The sequence below is a fragment of the Cucumis melo genome, chromosome 1 (genome assembly GCF_025177605.1).
Source record: "Cucumis melo cultivar AY chromosome 1, USDA_Cmelo_AY_1.0, whole genome shotgun sequence".
Taxonomy (NCBI): domain Eukaryota; kingdom Viridiplantae; phylum Streptophyta; class Magnoliopsida; order Cucurbitales; family Cucurbitaceae; genus Cucumis; species Cucumis melo.
In genome coordinates, this window is record NC_066857.1 from 3,578,951 (window position 1) to 3,598,198 (window position 19,248).

Sequence of the window (19,248 nt, forward strand, 5' to 3'; positions counted from 1 at the left end):
TTTCTTCTGTTGTCGTGTGTCAGGTATACATTCATTGCTTAATGTACAAAATAGTTATTATATCTTCTCAACTTGCTTCAATAGTGCTGATCAGTCTGAACTCATTAAGGTCAATTATAAGCCTTTTACGTCAGATCAAACCATTGGTCTTGAAGGTTGGAAAGTTATACTTGTATAAGGGTTTCTTCATTTTATTTAAGGAAATACTTTGCACTATTCATCCATCTTAAATTCTTTAAGTGGTTACTAACTGTTCATGAGAGTTCTTATCCTTAATATACATGGGGTTGCCTTATAACATAAATAACATCAAAGATGATGGATTAGAAGGTTTCAATTTCTAAATTACACACCGATTCTGGATTCAAGTGGAGAGGAACTTGGAGAACTGTCAATATATGTATCGTTACATTTGATTTCTCCTCTGCCCCCAGCTTGCTTTTGTCTGCTCTTTTTATCTCTTTCACTCTCTGCTGGTGTTACCCAATCCCGTTTGCTCACCTAAAATTAAATTGAGAAGAAACAACAAATATACAATGAAAAACAGAGAATAATAGGCCTTTAAACTACTTGGGTGTTACTACTTGGGTTGGTCTTCGCTTTTTATGGTTTCCGAACTAGGTCCGAAATGACTTTTAAAGTGTTCAAAAAGCGTTTTTATTTGAAGAAGGGTTTTTAAGCAAAAGCCATTCCCATTAGGTCTTTTATTAGTCAAAGTGGATTGAGATATACCTTTGTAAAATCTCCATCAAAGTGGAGGCTCGGTACAGTCTTCCTCCTTGATATATCACTTGAACCTTTTAATCTGTTCTTAGCCAAGTTGCTATCTGTACTCTTCAATGCATCAGCAGAGAAGTTAACAGATCTTACAGATACTTCATTAGATCCGCAGCTTTCCTTTTCTTCTGCACTTATATCAAAGAGTCTTTGGCTTAACATCAATCTGTGATTGTTGTCAATCACTTCCGATGGCTTCCTCGTGTGAGTTTCAACCGAGGAGCCTTCAGGAAGGCGGGTGGCCATCCACCGCTCTAGCCAGCTCCAGCTCATGTTCGCTTCTATGACGTCGGATTTCGAGTGCTTTCTCTTCGAGCAAATTCTTAACTAACAATGCAATAGGAGTAACAAGAATTATTTCACCAAACAATCCAACCTCTTTATTTTCTGAAGTATAAAAATTGTACCTGTTGTGAGAAAGCATAAGCTAGAGCTCTTTCACGCCTTGTTGATGCTTCTAGCCTGTTTTGGATCCTCATTTTTGTTACATTGCTACTCACTGTACTATCATCCCATTCTTCCTACAAAATCCAGAGGGCTAAACAGGTTACATAAGATCATTACTAGCTTTCAAAGAATTACACAGAGCATGTCGTCTTCAACCTTCAGCCTATGTAATTGGGTTTTGGATTTCTGTTGTACTCGGTTGGAAAGAACAATTCTTTCATCTTGAACGGAGAAAGCTTCGGAATTCCCAGTCTGAACTTCAATGGACGTGCTTAGAGATTCTCTACTTGGACTTTCTATTCCTTCAATGATGCCCTTGCAATCATTATCCATCCTCTTGATCTGCTTATCTCTACGCCGAGCCTGCAATTCAAATTCATCAAATTACAGAGTTCATTTCTATCCTTTTCTCTATAAAGCTAAAGATGTTTGATGTTTCACTTCATTTTGTTGAATCAAAGAAGATTCAACCAAAAGTTTTGGGATCCAAATGTTTTAACACAAAGCAAAAGTGTTAAAATGACCAGAAAGCTTCTAAATGCTGACTGGATGATGAATGCTGCTTGTTCTTGGCGCTTTAACAATTGAGAGCTTAGTTCCGATTCCTCCACTCCAGGTTCTTGTTTCTGTCTTGACACCTCTAGCTCGTCAACAGGCTGTGTCACAGTTGCTTCAGAGCTTCTAATGGAAGCTGCGTCTTCCTCAACAAGAACTGAATTGTACTCATCCCCACACAGGTAAGATCTAACAGAGTGCCATTTTTTCCTTTCCACGGTACTATGTTTCCTTGTCTGAAAAATTCGGATCAGAAATCAAAACTACAACAATTCACTCAGAAACCAAAATCATCTTGGAAAGAGAACAAATAATTGGGATACAAATGAAATTGAAGATGAAAGCAAGTTAAAGAAGAACAGAAACATTAAGAAGATTCAGCTTGGCATTTCATCAAGTACTTGGACAGAAATGTTAAGAAAAAAAAAAGAACAAATTCAAGGAAAATTAACACAAACTATACTCCAAACTTACATTTTTCTCATGGGTCTTGAAAGAACGATTCCTCAAGAACACATTCCTAACCAATTCTCCTTTAATGCCCATAACATTCAACAAAACAGAGAAAACCCAGAAGGGAAATCTACAGAAAAACAGCTTCTTTAAGTCTTTGTGGTGCTGAAAGTCATGCAATGAGAGAGAAAGAGGTAAAGAAACCTGCAAGTAATTGACACAACTCAGAGAAAATGCAAATCGGGGGCAGTGTTATAAAGGTGAAAAAAGAGGGAAATGGAAGCAAATTGTTAGAGAGACATTATCAAATACCCTTTAGAGCTGGACACGGGATACTTAAATCTCAAAGGAAATAATGGAAGATGAAGAAAAAGTAAAGGATTAGATTGGCAAGAGTTTAATTGCTTTGCAGATAACTTTTTGCACATGGTTGCCACAATACAACACACTGCTTTGTGGTTTCATCAAACCAAACCCCCCCGAAAAGAAAAAAAAGGTTTGCTTGGCAATGAGGATATGTGTATTCCTTTTCATTACACTCTGACATAACATAACTATCTCTTTTTCCCTTTTGGATTAAATTAACTATCTTGGTCCCCAAATTATTCGGTTTCATTTTAGTCCTTACAAATCTATAAATTTTTATTTTAATCCTTATCATTTGGTAAAATCTTCCCATGAATCTTTGGTTGTCCCAGTGTGCTAAACAGTTTTTTCTTACTTGCCATTGTTTTCTAAAACGTGACAAAGAGTGATGATAGTATATTTTCGAGAAAGATTTAACTATCCTTTTAATACAATTTGGGATAAGAAAGTCTGAACAGCTGACCTTGCCTTATAGTTACTAGTACTTTTCTTTTTTGATGGAAGATTCAACTATAATCAATGATTTCAATTAAAACTTCAAATTGAAAATAGCGTCCAATTTAGAATATTTAAGTTCCACTTTCTTGCCCTTGCTCAATAACAAAAACAAACAAACAAAAATAATAATAAATAAAAAGAAACTGAATCAAGGTCATAAGGATGGAAATGACAATTTAGCTACGCAATATGTCGTGTAATAAGGTATTGGTGTTTCGTTGGTCAATCTACCAAATCGACTATATCGATAATTGACATTCACTCATTCTCTTTAAAGGTAGATTTAAATTTCCATACTTTACTTATTCAACTAGCAAATTAACAACTAACTTTTAAATCCCTTTTCACCTTATATATATATATATATATATATATGTTTTAACCTTTTGTGGGCAGTGCTTTCAATTTTATAGGATCTGATAAACATGTTAGTCTGCCACTTAACCAAAAGTTTTATACCAAAACCAAAAGTAATCAACTGAAAAAAGTGTGAATAGTTGATTAGAAAGTAAGGATCAGTGGATTGAATATTTATAGTTTCTTATGTTGTGGTTAATTTCTTATGTTTAAATATAATCTCTTTTTCCTCAATGTGTTCTTGTAATTTGAATTTTTTTTCTTTTGGCCTTTCGACATGTCCATTTTATCTTTAGTAAAGAATCAAATCATTTGCTAAAGTTAAGTGTAACCATTTGTGCATACAATCTACGTTAAAGTTTTGCTAATATGTATATGGACTAGAATGATACCTAAACAAGTATTTTTTTGGAGAATTGTTATAGATATAAAAAAAGTTGAAACTATTTACGAAATATAGCAAAAAATTTAAATGAAATATATAGAGTGATTAAATGTTGCTATGTTTTGAAAATAATTTCAATATTTTGCTATTTTCAAAAATGTTCTAACATTTCTTCAATAGTGACAGCTATTTTCTTTTCCAGAACAATCGTAGATTGTCTGCTCATAACTCAATTGTTTGTTTTCTCAATTTTTTAATTCTCATTCGAATTAATATTTAGTATTGAATGATAAATTTTGGACAAATTATAAATTGCCACGTTATTTACTAACTAATGACGAAATTATATATAATTGAATTTGAGACTAATTAAGAGTTAATATATGCTTCAAAATGAAATTGAAAACATAAATTCGTCGAATTTTGATAATGCGCTTAGTTTTTTCAAATCAAGCGTATGCATTCAACCGAAAAGGAATAAGAGAATCAAGATATACAAATCAAACCACATCGTACTAAAATCAACATCAACATCAACGATACAAGTTCAACCCATGAAACGCGTTTCTTTGGAAACCTAGTGTGAATAAATTGGAAAATTCCCAAAGCTAATCACTACTAGAAAATACAAGTCTTTTAAATATACAAACATTCTCCTATGACTTCGACTTGAAAAACATCACACATTCTGCTTCCATACATCAAGCGCATACATCCAACTAAAAGAGAATCAAATTAAAAAAATACTAGAAATAGAACCACATTACCTTAAAATTAACATAAATTCTCAACCTCACGAAACACTTTTTATCTAGAAACCCCACGTGAACATTTATCGTTACTGTAATAATTGGTTATTTCCCTTTCTAAAATATATCATTGTTTTTAAACTGGAGGTGGAAAAGACTATTTATGAAAATGAGCAATAACTTTTGTTAAGTTAGGAGGTTGAAATCCTTTCAAAGACAAATTTTCATCTAAACTATCTAAGAATTAAGGCTAACCTAATTTTAATTATATTACAAAAGTTAGTATATTAATTTTTTTCTTTAAAAAATTAATTCTTGGACCCATATGAAGGGAGAAGGTAAAATTAACCCATAGAACTTTCTTCGATCAAGTATTATTATGAATTGCCACGTTATTTTATAGAACATTTGCGGTTATATATCTTCATTAGAATCAATTTGAGACGTGCCTTTACTTTCAATTTTGTGTTTTATTGGGTTTTTCATAAACATTTTATTCCCACATAATTTTTAAAGATAAGTTTATGTTTAATATGCAAGTTCGTTTATTGCAGTACATTTGTTAATTTATTACGGTAAATAAGTAACTTTGACTTTTTAACATATACATTAACTCGAATAATTCCAACTTCAAGAAAAATGAATAAATGTCAACTAAAATAAAAAGTTTTAAGAATCGAATATTCATCCTTACATATTGTTGAACTAAGACGCACTTATATTGTCATCAAATTCAAACTTCAAACATACTGCTTGAGTAGTAATCACTTTAGTTTTGTTACCTAATTTAAATGTTTAATCAATTTTTTCAAGATTTTTTATATACATCGTTTGGATTTGGTTACCTAATCTAAACATATAAAAAAAAAGAAAGACGATATGATGCATGTACTAAATATAAAAAAAAGGAAGAAAAAAAGAAGAAGAAAGACATGCACCTAAAAAGGAGGAAAACAAGAAAAAAATAGATTTGGTTACTCAAATTTAAAAACAAAAAATGGAAGAAATCGCAGCTAAAAAAGAGTAACACAACGATGAATAAAAAGATGGAAGGATAAATTGTGCTAACTTTATAAAAGAAAATGGAAGTCTGTAATATTTAAAAAATGACTAATTAGTTTGTTACATGCACCGTGTTTGTAATTTTCCAATTTCATTATTTCTTTATAACATTTTTAGTTCAAAAGCAAATCGAAATTTATGATTTTATAAATATATTATATTGCGGAAATTTGTCCAAAGTTTCGAATTCGGATTCGGAAGTTGGGTTACCCGCTTCATTCGGGTTCGCTTCCTTAATTCCATTATTTTTGTGTTCTTCGAACTTCGAAGTCCACCGCGAAAAAACTCGGATAGCGAATCCTGTGGATTTTCTTCATATAAATTGCCAAAGCTTCAAAATTTCTACTCCGCTTAAGCTCATGCAGCGCCACTCATCACCGTAACCGAAAATCGTAAGCTTTTGGCTCTTTGAGATCTTGCTGGTTGATCTTAGATTCAATTTCCATGGCGTAAATCTGTTCATCGATTGTAGAACAAATCCGGGGAAGCCATTTCTTCACTTTTACCTTTATTACTTTATTGTGCCTGTGCAATTTGCCCCAAAGGCGGTCTAAGCTTAAGTGGTTAAGCTTAAGCTTAACAGAATCAGTTGGAATGCCTTGAATAGCGTTACAAACTACGGCGCTGTTCGGTCAGCGAGCCGGGGTCCCGTGCTCCTTATTTACGATTTTGACTCTAACATTTAGAGGTTGTACAATATATAAACTCTAACCCAGTGATGCTAAAATTGTTCGGCCCGTGACGTCGATTTCGTAACAGAATCTTTCCATCTTTTCTTTTTCTTATAATATGATGGTATCTACTCTTACAGAGGTTTTGATTGATGGGTGTTTTACATTGTAGGGCGTATCTCGTTGCTTGGGCGCTCAGTACATGAGATCTTGAAGAAACGAAATGAGTATTGTATCTAAAGAAAACATTGAGGTCATTGCGGAATGTGTTGGGATCAATAATTTATCCCCTGATGTCGCATTGGCAGTTGCTCCTGATGTGGAATATCGTTTGCGGGAGATCATGCAGGTAATTTTGTTGTTTATGCTTAAACTAAGGTATATGTTCGGCACAAGCAGAGTTTTTTTTAGGCTATACTTGTTTAGGGGTTGCTTAACAATGATTTTAAGTTCATAAAAATCGAGGGTCACCTGCCTTATACCAAAGAGAAGAATTAGGTGACTGATCTTTAAAACGGTTGAATGTTGGCAATGGCATTTATGAACCCAATGCGGCAAAATTGAATAAGAGGTCACAATATTTGTTCTAGTGGTTAGATGTCATGATACTCAAAAACTTGTAAAATTTTTCTTTATATAAGAGAAACATTTCATTGATGAATGAACCAAACTAAAGGATAAGCCTCATATTAATAGGCGTTTACAATAAAAGTCTCCAATAAGAGCATAAGTATGATAAGCAGCTGAAATGTGAAAAAAGGGTGCTTACTGCTTGGTTTTGTTCCCAAAAGAAAAAAGCAGTAGAAAGCACTAATTCCATAAGACGATCAAAAGTGGAAAAAGAGTCTCTTATAAATATAGTGTGTCGTAGAATAATAAATGATGGAGGAGCTAAATATTTATCTTACTTGAATTCTAGGAGGCCATCAAATGCATGCGTCATTCCAAGAGAACTACGTTGACAGCAGATGATGTTGATGGTGCACTAAACCTGAGAAATGTAGAGGTAAGTACAATGCTAGAGCAAATGGCTTCCGAGTATGTTTTTCTATCATTTTATATGCAAATATTCTTTTATTTCTTATATCTTAATTTAGGACTTGGAGTGATGTAATAGTCTGTCCTTGTCAATTCTGACAAGTGATGCACTATGTAAGCCATAAGTTTCCTTATATAAGCGACTTAAACTGGGGTGGGATTAGTAGGATTTCTTTTTGTTGATCATGTCCTGTCTTTGATGCCTGTTGACGTCAGCTATCATAATGTTTGACTTGAAATATCCTTGAATTGGTGACACTCCTAGAAAACAATCAACTGGTCCCTAAGGGAAACTTTGGTGTGTTTGATTTACTAGATAAGAAAGGAGTTCATTCTAGATTTGTTGGTATAACTTAAACACTTCCAAATATAAAAATATCTTGTAAAGTTAATGTGTTATATTCATCAGATATAAAGATGCATGGTTTTTATGTGTTTTATCTTGAAGATCTTGCGGGAGCAACTCAACATACCCTATGTTTCTTTTATCAGTTTCTAATACTGATTCACTCTTCTTTCTGATGTTAATGTGGCAGCCAATGTATGGCTTTGCCTCGGGAGGGCCCTTGCGATTTAAAAGAGCCATTGGACATAGGGATTTGTTTTACCTTGAGGACAAGGACCTGGAATTTAAAGACGTAAGACAAAGTTCATCATTCAACATGTCCCATTTAGGCCAATGTTAACTAATGTAGATGTGTGTTTTACTTCTAGGTTATTGACGCCCCATTGCCAAAAGCTCCTCTTGATACAGCAGTTTCTTGCCATTGGCTAGCAATTGAAGGTGTACAGCCTGCAATACCAGAAAATGCTCCTGTAGAAGGTTTGCCTCAAATCTGATTAAAATGGATTGTTGTAACTCTCAAGTCAGGCAGATATGTATATCCCCAAAATGTAAACGACTAAGTTTTGCTGGCAACATTTAACTTGCTCATATATGTGTTTGTTGGTTTTGAAGATGAAACGTTTCTTCAAGAGCAGTGTTTTAAAAATCCCTCCGGGAGGTACCTAGGGGCACCCAAGTTAGGGCTGGCACCTTGCCTTGAAAAGGCTGGTGCACACCTTTCTTGAATTACTTCTAAATGGTAGTAATAATTAGGATTTTTCATTCTTTATTAACTAAAAATAAAATTACTAAGCCTAAATGCAAACTTTCTTTTGTTTGTGGGTCTTTTCTATTTATTATTTATTTTTCATATTTTCACTTCAACTATGTTTTCTCTTCTTAGTTTATTACTTTTATATATAGTGCCCCTCACAAAAAAAAAAAAAAAAAGCCCGCACATTTTTTATGCCTTGAAAACTATTGTGCTTTATTGCACCTTGAGCTTTAAAAACAGGGATCAAGAGTGATGAGTGGTTCAAGGGCACGAGTGAAAACCAACTGTAGTTATTGAAATGAAGAGGGAAAAAGGAAACAAAGAGATGTATATTTAGTTTTGTTTCATTTATTACTACTTTGCAAGGTTCAAGTTCAAATATAACTATCTAAGTTTGGTTGTTCTAAGAATTGGCTTGAGGTTTTTTGATTTTCAGTCTAACAATTTCCGCAAATGCTGAATCACTTGTGTGATCTTTGTGCAATTATGCAAAACTTTCTGCTCTGTTGGTTATGTAGGATTCTGCTAATGGTCAAAGGCAACCATGTTTAAATTTTTTTTTAATATTTCCAAAAGGAAGAAGGAATTGGATCTAATCTTTCTTTAATGTTTCTTCCTCTTTCCTGTTTTCTCCAGTTGTTGCAACCCAAGTTATTTAGTAACCTCTATTTTGTATCTTTCCTTTCTACAGTAATTTTACCACCTTCTGATGCCAAAAGTAGTGAACAAAAGGATGAAGTTCCAGTTGACATCAAATTACCAGTGAAGCATATACTTTCCAAGGAACTTCAGGTAAATGACTTCTTATTGGTTTATATTTTTCTATTAAAGTTTAATTGATATCTAACCTACACGTTCTTAAACATTATTTGCAGCTTTATTTTGACAAAATCACAGAGCTTGTTGTTAGTAGATCCAGTACGGACCTTTTTAAGAAGGCATTAGTGAGTTTAGCTACGGACTCCGGACTTCACCCATTGGTTCCTTATTTTACGTGCTATATAGCTGATGAGGTATAAATGTTTGAGCACAAGAGATCTATAGATTGGATTAGAATTTCTTGAGATTTTTTTTATTTTAAATTTACCCTTGTTGATTCTCCAATGATATCAGGTTGCTCGTGGACTGGGTGATTATTCCCTTCTTTTTGCTTTGATGCGTGTTGTTTGGAGTCTTCTTCAGAACCCTCATATCCACATTGAACCATATGTGAGTTGAATTCAACATATCTGTTGTATGTTGTATAATCTTCTTTTTCTGAAGGTTGAGTTGAGATTCATGAATGTCCAAGTCCAGTAGTATTCTGAGGACAACTCATTGATCTTCTATAGTGGCTATATTACTATCATCTTCTTGGGCTACCTTGTCTTCCATGATTCTGGGTGCTCAATGTAACTGATAATAGAATATGAATTAGAATAGAAGTCATTCAAATTTAGATAATTGAGTGAGACGAAGATGCATATTTGACTCTTCTGCATTATAGAGATGCTAAAAAGGAATTCATATTGATAAGTTCGTTCATGGATCCTGAAAGTTCGAGGAATTATTTCTTGAGCAGGACAAATCAATTACACTCCTTTTGTGATAAACTCGAAGTCAGATGAGTTTTTCTGTGAGGTTCTTCGCGGTGTGTCTTTAGCTTTTATGTGTAGTATTCCTCTTTTTTTCCTCCCTCTACTTCCTTTGCAATTGCATATCAATGAAGGTAACATTTCTTGTGAAGATAATATTTCAAGTTGATCACTAAAATAGGCTGAAGATGTTTCCAATTTCAAATATTCGGCCTTGTGAATGATTTTCCTCCTATTATCTCTATCAAATACCAACTTGGGCCTTTTTTTTGTGGGCTTGGCTTTTTTGATGGCTGTGTGTTCTTTCATTCTTTCTCAATGAAAGTAATGGTTTTTCTGAAAAAAAAGAAAAAACGACTTGGGCTTTTGATCATTCTTCAACTTGTTCAAAAGATATATTTAGTATGCATTCTATTCTTACATTGTGAATCAGTTTTAATTCAACAAAAAGGATAATATATATGGTTTTGTTTGGTGCTTTGTGTGGAAGGTATTCATTCTGTCTCTGAGCAAGCATATTTTCTTCTCAGCTACACCAAATGATGCCATCTGTGGTGACCTGCCTCGTTGCGAAAAGGTTGGGGAATAGATTTTCAGACAACCATTGGGAGCTTAGAGACTTCACGGCAAAAGTGGTTGCTTTAATATGTAAAAGGTGAGATTTGATTTGTCAGGTTCTGTTTAGTCAAATGCTTATCATTTTTTATTATGGGCATAGGCAATTGAGGCCCACTTTCTACATGTTTATGAAACTACATGCCCATATGGAACATCAACTTGAATTAGTTATATATTCTAAAGTTTTTATTTAAAGAAAAAGTAATTACATATTTTATTGGCTTGCTTCTTATTGATCACTTGCAGTAATTGCAATGCTTCATTTCAACTACCACCTTAAACAGTTCAGCTGTAGTATACAGCAGATCAAAGTGGATTTGGTCTATATGAATTTTACTTTACAACACTCTGCAGAAAATAGGTTCCTCTAATAATTAGTGGGAGCTTGCTAAGGTATGACGTAGGAAGGGTTCTTCCATCTCCCTGTTGCAATACAGGCTGATTTTGTGGCATTGTGCTTTCTCTACTTTTGTTTGGGAATATGGTTAGAGAGGATTTGGAGAGTTTTTGAGGGGCTTGAGGGATCTCAAGAGGAGGCGTGGTCTCTTGTTTGATTTAATGTATCTCTTTTAGGCATCTGTTACTCATGCTTTTTGTAATTATCTTTTCAGCCTTGTGCTTTTAGATTGGACTCCTTTATTTATCGCTAGTTTGGAATTTGGACATCCCCTTTTATTGTGTTATCTTATCTTTTTGTATGCTCTTTTGAATTTTTCCATTTATCTCAGTGGAAGTAGGTTTTTGATCTTAAAATAATACTACTAATAAACATACTACTAAAACATTGTTCTTCAGAGCATGGTATAATTCTTTGTCGTCTGTAACATTACTTCCAAGATGTGTCACTCTTAGATCATTTTGGTAAGGTTGCAGTTTTAATGTTGCAGGTTTGGTCACGTTTACAATACTCTGCAGACAAAGCTCACAAAAACTCTTCTCAATGCATTTTTAGACCCAAAGCGGTCTTTGACTCAACATTATGGTGCAATTCGAGGATTAGCAGCCCTAGGGATGAATGTGGTATGCTTTTTTTTACCTGCTTCTTTATCTTTAATTAGACTATCTAGAGGGTTGGAGGTTAGAGGAGTCGAAAGAAAACATGACTGCATGGAAATAAAACTAACGTGTTTGTCTCAAAAGTATGAAAAACAATGCTATTATAGAGAAGGGAAGTGATCATGTTTATATAGTTTGCCTCTGCTATTTTAGATGAACAAGAAAAATCAGGTTGAACTTAAAAGATGATTTAGATTAGCGTGCTGATTTTATCTGATTAGAATTTTTACCTCGATGAGTTCGTCCTTGTTTGATTTTCTAACCTTTATTTCAAGTTTGATATGATCGAATTGAGAATAGTCTAGCTTGATATTTCTTTTTATCTCACCAACACTAAGAGAATCCGATCTGTTCGACCTGCAGCTTCATTTCTTTAATTTAAACATCTATTAGTTTCTCGCTACCAAATAAAATTCTATACCAGAAAAGCCTTTGACCTTTGAATTCATTCCATGTTCAGACGTATGATACTGATGATCGCTTGTCTTTCAAGTGCAAAAGTAAACATATGAAAAGTAAAAAGGTCTTTTGACTTCATAATTATTTGTAGTATTTAATATTTTATAGGTTCATCTTCTTATACTACCAAATCTTGAGCCATATCTGGGACTTCTGGAACCTGAGATGCTTCTTGCTAGTCAAAAGAATGAGATGAAGAGGCATGAAGCGTGGCGTGTTTATGGAGCCTTGCTAGTGAGTTATTTTGTTAGGATCTGGTTTAACATTCTTAGTTTCTTACCTGAATATTCTGTAGGAACTGATGTAATCTTTTAACGATACAAAATGGCTTACAGCGAGCCGTCGGTCAGTGCATATATGAACGCGTCAAGATTTTTCCTCCTTTGCCTAGTACGCCTGCAGGTTCTGTTTTGCGAACAAATGCAAGGATTATCACCACCACTTTCCCAAGTAAGCTCTTGAAACTTTCTTTGAATCAAACAACTGAGATACAAAATACTATCAACTTTAGTTTACTTTTCTCTAAGCTGGAAATTTTTATTCCTTGAATGACGTAGATTTTCAGCACCTACTTCTCTATTGAATTTTTGTTTCTGAGTTTTATGCAATGAATGGTACTACATACAGAAACGTCCCCATTAGTATACCTTGAATTATATGAATAGCGAGCCTGCTGAACTAAGAAGTAATTATTTGATGTGTCCTAATTGTTGCATGCTGATATATTCTCTTGTTTAAGTGACCAAATCCTTCAAATCCTACAACTTTTGGAATCTTCTAGTTCTTGATGCAAGTTGTATACTGCTTGAAGTTGACATGCTAAAATTCATTTTTTTTATTCTGCACGCATAATATTAGACAAACGCAAGGCAAATGCAGACTACTTAGAAGGGCAGCCTCCTCTCAAGAGGATGTTAATTGATGGTCCAATGGGGGTCATGTTAACTAATTCATCGGCATCACACATGGAAGGAACAGTTGTTCCGGCTGCCTCTGGCAATTCCAATGTGGTTTCGCCTACATCTTCAGGACAGATGCAAAATGAAACTATATCATCAGGCAGCACTAGTAGAAAGGGGAAGCATGATGATCAAATTCTTAAAAGATCAGCTGTTCTATCTCAAGTCTGGAAGGAGGATCTTAATTCTGGAAAGTTGTTAACATCTATGTTAGATTTGTTTGGTGAAAGTATGTTCTGCTTCATTCCTGCTCCTGAATTGTCTCTGTTCTTATAATAACCATCATCCATCTTCAAGTAGAAAACACTGTTCATGTTGCTGTGGAATTACGTGTAAGTTAATGGCTACTAATCTTTTGAATCTAGAGGAAATTTTTTTGACAAAAAGAAAAATAATATTTCTTATTTCAGTTAACAAAAACCTCACTCTTTCGAATTGTTTCTTGAATTTACTAATACAGAGAGTTAAAGGTAACTTTACTCAAGCAGCCATTATTGCAGTTTCACGCTCAACAGCCTTCATCAAGAAGCTGCCCTCTTCAAGCACCATCTGAACAGGCAAGAAGCCAATCCCATTAGCCATAGCTAGCATCATTCTTTTGATCTCAGTCTTATACGCATCCAGATCAACCATTCCATCTGAGTCACGATCAAATTGCAAAAACAGAGAACTATAGACAGACGAAAGCTCATCTGGATCAAGCTTCTTATCGTTCCCAAAATCGGCTTCGAACACCCTAAGACTCTGTAACTCCTCCAGCATCTCATTATAGGAAAGGAGACCATCATGGTTAGTGTCAAGGTGAGTGAATCGATCTCTTATATAGGCATTAAAAGCTGCCTCATCTTCAACAAAGTTGACAATTGTGGTACTGTCCAATATTTCCACACTCATTTTACCTAGTCCTGATATTTAGCTGAATTAAAAGAGGAAATTGGAAGGTATAGGAAAAGATTTGGAGTTGGGTTTTTGACGAGCAGAAGGTTGGCTCAGGTTTCGTCATATAAATAGGTCTCAGGAGGGTTTAGTTCTCTTTTAGCCTTTTGTTTATGCCACTGTTGAAGATTCTTGGGGCCTATCTTCATTTGATTTAATGGATGTGAGAAAGGATGTTCAAATGGAATTTTGTACAAACACATTAATGAATCAAAGTCAACAAGAGGAGAAGTCGGTGAAGTAGAGCTTTAAGCATCCAGTTGGTCGGTTAAACATGACAATTTTATTGCATGTTTGAGAATAATTTTAACCATATTTTATTGCATGTTTGAGAATAATTTTAAAATGGTTAAAGATCACTTTTGTCCTATATTATTAATATTGAAAATTGATAACAAAAGTGATTAACAGTTCAATTTTAAACATGCTTTTAACATAGACTTATTTTAAACATGCTTTTAACAAGACTAAGTCTATTGCTTATTTCTAAGAAACAAGAGATTTTTCTTTTAGAAAAAGTTATATTTTAAATTTAGAAAGTTAACCTCTAAAATAAGTTACAAATTTATTCCTTACTAGCTACTGTATACTGAGAAGATATGCTGTCAAACTGTTTTATTGACAATAATCTTTAGGGTTAAGGAATATTACGACTAAGATTTGGGAGAAAATTCTCTATGATAACGCAGGAATATGTAGAAAATAGTTAAAAGAATATATATAACAAAAATAATAAAAAAAAAAAATCATGAAAATTTACTTTCATTTCGATAATGAGAAAAACAGCAAAAATAAGAAATCAGATATGTAGGCTGTCGCTACAGCTCGTGAAGTAAAATGGCGACAAATAAAATTATGAGGGTCATGAAAATGCTCTCTAATTTGAATACAAAAAAGAAAGGTTGATTTGCATTTGCAAACTAATGGAAGAATTTAGTTATTATAGTTGATAATTAGAGTTTAGAATTTATTCCTTTTATATCACTGCTTTAGGAATTTGAGAAATTTTTGGTATATATTTATTGTGTTTGATACTATTAAATAATGAATGTATAGAGATTAAAACATACTATTAAGTATTAAATAATTATACTTTAACTTCACTTTCAAATTTATTTCATCTTTCCCTTACTAATATTCTCTTTATCTTTCTAATGTATATCATGAATTTATGTCTTTTACTTTTAACTTATATTTAATTTATAGATCCTCTTCATCTTTTTTAATTTTTGAAACAGCATCTATTGCTCTTTAATTTCTCTCACTATAATATATAATAATATTCTCTCTCTAACATTTCATTCTCTTTCTATAGTGTTCTCTATCTATAACTTTTTTTTTTTTTTTAAAATTTTTTTTTAATATATTTCTTTATGTTTATTTTGCGTAACTTTTTATTTAAATAATATTATGCATTATCTTTACGTCCACATTTATTTCTTATTTGTTTAACAATTCCCTCTACATCTCTAACTCTTTATAAAAATAGAAACACAAAAAATTTATTTTTTTAAAAAAATATTTAAATATGTATTATTACGGGATCTTTTAAAAAATACAACAAAGCAGCAAATATTTATATTCAATAAAACAATTTTGATAATGGAAAAAGCCCACATGCCCACAATAAGAAATACAAAAGATGTTCGTGATTAATTGGCGGCACTCAACGTGTAATTATTTGGTAAACGATCGTTTAAATTTGATTATTATTGATCCTTTAGAAACAATATTTTTAGGATTTTTTGATTTATGATGGTTTAGATTGATAGTTTAGATTTAGGTATTCTTTGCTACACGATTGTTTAAATTTGGGTAGCCAAATATAAATGATTTTTTTCAAAAAATTTTAGTACACTATTGTTTATATTTGGTACTCGTTTACATTTGGCTATCGAATATCCCAACAATTTTTTTCATGATCTTTTATATTTGACACATAATTTTAAACAACCAAATAACTATTTGAAATTTCTTTTAAATAAATAGATTTTTTATTTGATACTCGATATTGAACCAAATAACAATTGAAAATAAAAATGCAGTATAAGCGAAAAAGATGATGAAAAGAAAAGAAAAAATTATAGAAGAAAGAAAAATTGCAAAAAAAAGAAGATGGGAAAAAAGAACAAACACAAATATTTTAAAAAAAATTGTAGAAGAAGAAGAAAAAAAGATGATGAAAAAGATCGCAGGAGGAAAAGAAGAAAAAAAACAAAAAGGAAGACAAACCTGAAGTGTTTGAAAAAATGGTTAGCTTATTTTTTTTCATTTTGTTACAACGGTCGCGTAAATATTTTGCTAGTTTGTTATATTTATGAAAATTAACTTATTATTATTATTATTATTGTTATTATTATTTTTTTTAATAAAAGAAAAACAAAAAACCAAACAAATTATCAAATAATGTATTGTTTTGGCCCATCCTATTGCTATAGAGACGTTTTATTAGGGAGAATCTTATGTTTTTGCCCTCTTCTTTTCTTCATGCTTTAGTTTTCTTATTTCCAATACTAATTTGCCCTGGCCTCATTAATGTTTAAGATTTTTTTCGATAATTATAACAATTTAGAAATAATAATCTCGTGTATAATAACTTTTAAAAAAATTACAAATATAACAAAATCTATTTTTATCGCTCTCGCTTATAGACTTTTGCGATCGATTAGTAATCGACAGATTTGGCCAATCAGTGTTAGAATTCTATCTATCATTGATAGACTATGACAAATTTTGCTATATTTGCATTCTTTTTAAACGTTACTATATTTGCTAACTATTCCAAAATCTTTTCTAAAATAATGTTGAGTAAGTTTAAGTAATATTTTGAATCAGTGATCTAAGAATGAATTATTATTACTATAAGTTTATGTGCATTAGATCAATGCATTGTATTGTCCACAAAAGTTCCAAAAATATATGTTTTTTTTAATCTAATAATTTAAACATATGTATCATAGTCCAAGGGGTAAGAAGTCAAATTCTTAATTTAATTTGGCCAATATAATTCATATATGGAAAATATAATAGAGAGAACAAAAGATTATCCAAGAATTTTTCTTAAGAGCGAAGATACTTCTCGAAGCTTATAATATAACACAACTAATATACGACATATATGACATGCATATGTGATTAAGAAACTTATGGTTCGAAATCTTTGATTTCACCCCAAAGTACTAAAGAAAAAAAAAAGACGAAGTATTTTCGATCGATTTAATTCCCCAAATTTGTAGGCATCAATGGTGAAACGTATTTAATTTTATTACCACATTCTTAAAATTTGAAAGTAGAACAAAATATTCCTTCAATACAAATCTAAAGCATATTTATTCTTTTTAGAAATATATAATGTAACATGTGTGTTGTAGAAAAATTTCTCTACATTACCCAATTATTTGACATCTTTCGACTCTTTAAAGTTGATTTTGTCCAAAGCTTTTTATATTCCAATTGAGATGACATACACTTCTATGTTTAGTTTTGAAGAAAAATAAAATTAATTAGTTTTAATAATTTCAAAAGTTAAAATTTCACGTCCATAAAATAAATATATATTATATATGATGGATGAATTCTACCTATAGAGACTTAAATTTTAAGTTTCTCTAAATTATAGTTAGGTTCTCAATTTATAATTTAAGTTATTAATTATTTTTGACCCATCGAATAATCGATTATGGTTGGTTCAATAAATGTTCAAATCGGCTTCGATCGTCGATGAATCAATGTCGGTCGATCAGGTTTTGTTGGCTAGTTAATTAATTTAGTTTTTCGATCTATCATATTCACCCTTTAATACCATCTAGATAATAGATGATTTTGCAAACCGGTCACATTAATTCTTGGGTCAGTACTCCCTAATTATTATCTCACCTCTACTTATTTTCTTGCTAATTTTAACATTAATGTGTATTACATATGGTCATGCAACATGTGAAATTCACCTAATTTTCATATGCTAATGATTTTGACTTTTTTTTTTTTTTTTTTTTTTGAGAAATGATATAATCTTTTTCTATATAAATTTGCAGCTATAAGATAAATAAAAATATTGTCTCAAAGCTAGATTATATTATATCCTTTGTCAAAAATGGAAAAAAGGTAGAATTGATTTCTACCATCATCACGCACATAATGTAAAAAACTCAATGGAAAGAAAAAAAGATGAATGATTTCAGTTTTGCTCTAACATTTTGTTAGGATGAAATGAGCATATCCTTCCAAAGAAAATCAAAATTCAACTCGATTAATCAAGGTGGGTTTAGGTTGTATATATTGTAATTAATTAAGCCGCAGCGAGTTTGGTGGATTCCCTATCCACAGCTTTCTTCAAGAAACTATTTTCTTCCAACAACATTTGAACAGGAGAAAGGCCAATTCCATTAGCCATGGCCAACATCATCTTCTTGGTTTCTGCCATGAATTCACCAAGATCAACTTTTCCATTGCAGTCGCGATCGAACTGTAAGAACAAGGAGGCGTAGACGGACGAAAGCTCGTTCGGATCGGGTTTCGTATCGATCCCAAAATGAGTCTCGAATACCCTAAGACTCTGCAACTCCTTCAACATCTCTCCATAACAAAGAACTCCATCTCTGTCCATATCAAGATGGCTAAAACGCTCTCTAATCCAACCACTGAAAGCTTCTTCATCTTCCACAAAATTCACAATGGTTGCACTGTCCAAGATCTCTACGCTCATTTTCAATCGCTTTTAATTTGTTGGAAGAAAAGGAAAGAAATAATACTGGGATGATTTAATGAAGCACGAACTTGATCATACATATATATATATACACACACACACTTCTAGGATGGATTTATTTACTGCACAGAGTGATTTTTGCGCGTTGTTTAAGGATGTTTTTTTCTTTCTTCGAGTCTTTTTAGGTTTTTTGAGCCGTTGGTTTCTTTTTCCGCATGTTTTTGACTGTCTCATCCAACCAATGGATCGCACTGCTGGTCGGTTGGACTTGGGAATCGGAGAGTTTTAAGATAAATCTTATTTTAACTTAAATATAATTACTTCTTTTAATAATAAAGTTTCTTTTTAAATATTAGTATAAATGTATTAATTATGGTTTCATTACACAAATATCTAAAATATTACAAGTAAGTTGTTCACGCCCTTGATGTCTCAATTTTTTTAAAATACCTATAAAAGTATTAATAAAATGATGATATT

At 32.3% G+C, this 19,248-nt stretch overlaps 4 protein-coding genes across 8 annotated transcripts; 1 reads left to right on the forward strand and 3 right to left on the reverse strand.

The window, feature by feature from the left end:
• Positions 1-170: 170 nt before the first annotated feature.
• Positions 171-2,762, reverse strand: LOC103495651 (protein IQ-DOMAIN 33). The gene is made up of 7 exons (XM_008457278.3): positions 2,545-2,762; positions 2,254-2,436; positions 1,749-2,015; positions 1,381-1,587; positions 1,185-1,298; positions 733-1,104; positions 171-501 (listed from the first exon to the last, which is right to left on the reverse strand). The coding sequence occupies exons 2-7, from the start codon at positions 2,323-2,325 to the stop codon at positions 346-348; spliced, it is 1,188 nt and encodes a 395-aa protein (XP_008455500.1). The 5' UTR covers positions 2,326-2,436; positions 2,545-2,762; the 3' UTR covers positions 171-345.
• Positions 2,763-5,895: 3,133 nt separating this feature from the next.
• Positions 5,896-14,300, forward strand: LOC103495654 (transcription initiation factor TFIID subunit 6-like). 5 transcript variants are annotated; one of them, XR_007821170.1, is made up of 14 exons: positions 5,896-6,041; positions 6,493-6,669; positions 7,240-7,326; positions 7,895-7,996; positions 8,073-8,181; positions 9,150-9,250; positions 9,334-9,471; positions 9,572-9,667; positions 10,563-10,687; positions 11,538-11,670; positions 12,274-12,399; positions 12,501-12,615; positions 13,024-13,456; positions 13,585-14,300. XR_007821170.1 is itself a non-coding variant. In XM_017046276.2 (13 exons), the coding sequence occupies exons 2-13, from the start codon at positions 6,544-6,546 to the stop codon at positions 13,398-13,400; spliced, it is 1,635 nt and encodes a 544-aa protein (XP_016901765.1). In that variant the 5' UTR covers positions 5,896-6,041; positions 6,493-6,543; the 3' UTR covers positions 13,401-14,300. The 5 variants fall into 5 exon arrangements, 3 of the variants coding, with proteins under 3 accessions (XP_016901765.1, XP_050941200.1, XP_008455502.1); XR_007821169.1 differs by having other exon boundaries at positions 5,948-6,401; XM_017046276.2 differs by having other exon boundaries at positions 13,024-14,300.
• On the reverse strand, positions 13,535-14,018 carry LOC103495653 (uncharacterized). The gene has a single exon (XM_008457279.3). It carries the CDS (start codon positions 14,016-14,018, stop codon positions 13,605-13,607), a length of 414 nt encoding a protein of 137 aa, XP_008455501.1. The 3' UTR covers positions 13,535-13,604.
• A 3,814-nt stretch (positions 14,301-18,114) lies between the features above and the next one.
• Positions 18,115-18,862, reverse strand: LOC103495655 (uncharacterized). Its single transcript, XM_008457281.3, has one exon. The coding sequence runs from the start codon at positions 18,763-18,765 to the stop codon at positions 18,349-18,351; it is 417 nt and encodes a 138-aa protein (XP_008455503.1). The 5' UTR covers positions 18,766-18,862; the 3' UTR covers positions 18,115-18,348.
• Between the last annotated feature and the right edge of the window lie 386 nt (positions 18,863-19,248).

Coding starts and splice junctions, on each gene's coding strand:
- LOC103495651 (XM_008457278.3), bottom strand. CDS start 2,325: ATGGGCATTAAAGGAGAATTGGTTAGGAATGTGTTCTTGAGGAATCGT. Junction 1,588..1,748: donor CAGCATTTAGAAGCTTTCTG/GTCATTTTAACA, acceptor TTTGAATTGCAG/GCTCGGCGTAGAGATAAGCA. Junction 1,105..1,184: donor CTTATGCTTTCTCACAACAG/GTACAATTTTTA, acceptor TTGCATTGTTAG/TTAAGAATTTGCTCGAAGAG.
- LOC103495654 (XM_017046276.2), top strand. CDS start 6,544: ATGAGTATTGTATCTAAAGAAAACATTGAGGTCATTGCGGAATGTGTT. Junction 8,182..9,149: donor AGAAAATGCTCCTGTAGAAG/GTTTGCCTCAAA, acceptor TCCTTTCTACAG/TAATTTTACCACCTTCTGAT. Junction 9,251..9,333: donor TACTTTCCAAGGAACTTCAG/GTAAATGACTTC, acceptor CATTATTTGCAG/CTTTATTTTGACAAAATCAC.
- LOC103495653 (XM_008457279.3), bottom strand. CDS start 14,018: ATGAGTGTGGAAATATTGGACAGTACCACAATTGTCAACTTTGTTGAA.
- LOC103495655 (XM_008457281.3), bottom strand. CDS start 18,765: ATGAGCGTAGAGATCTTGGACAGTGCAACCATTGTGAATTTTGTGGAA.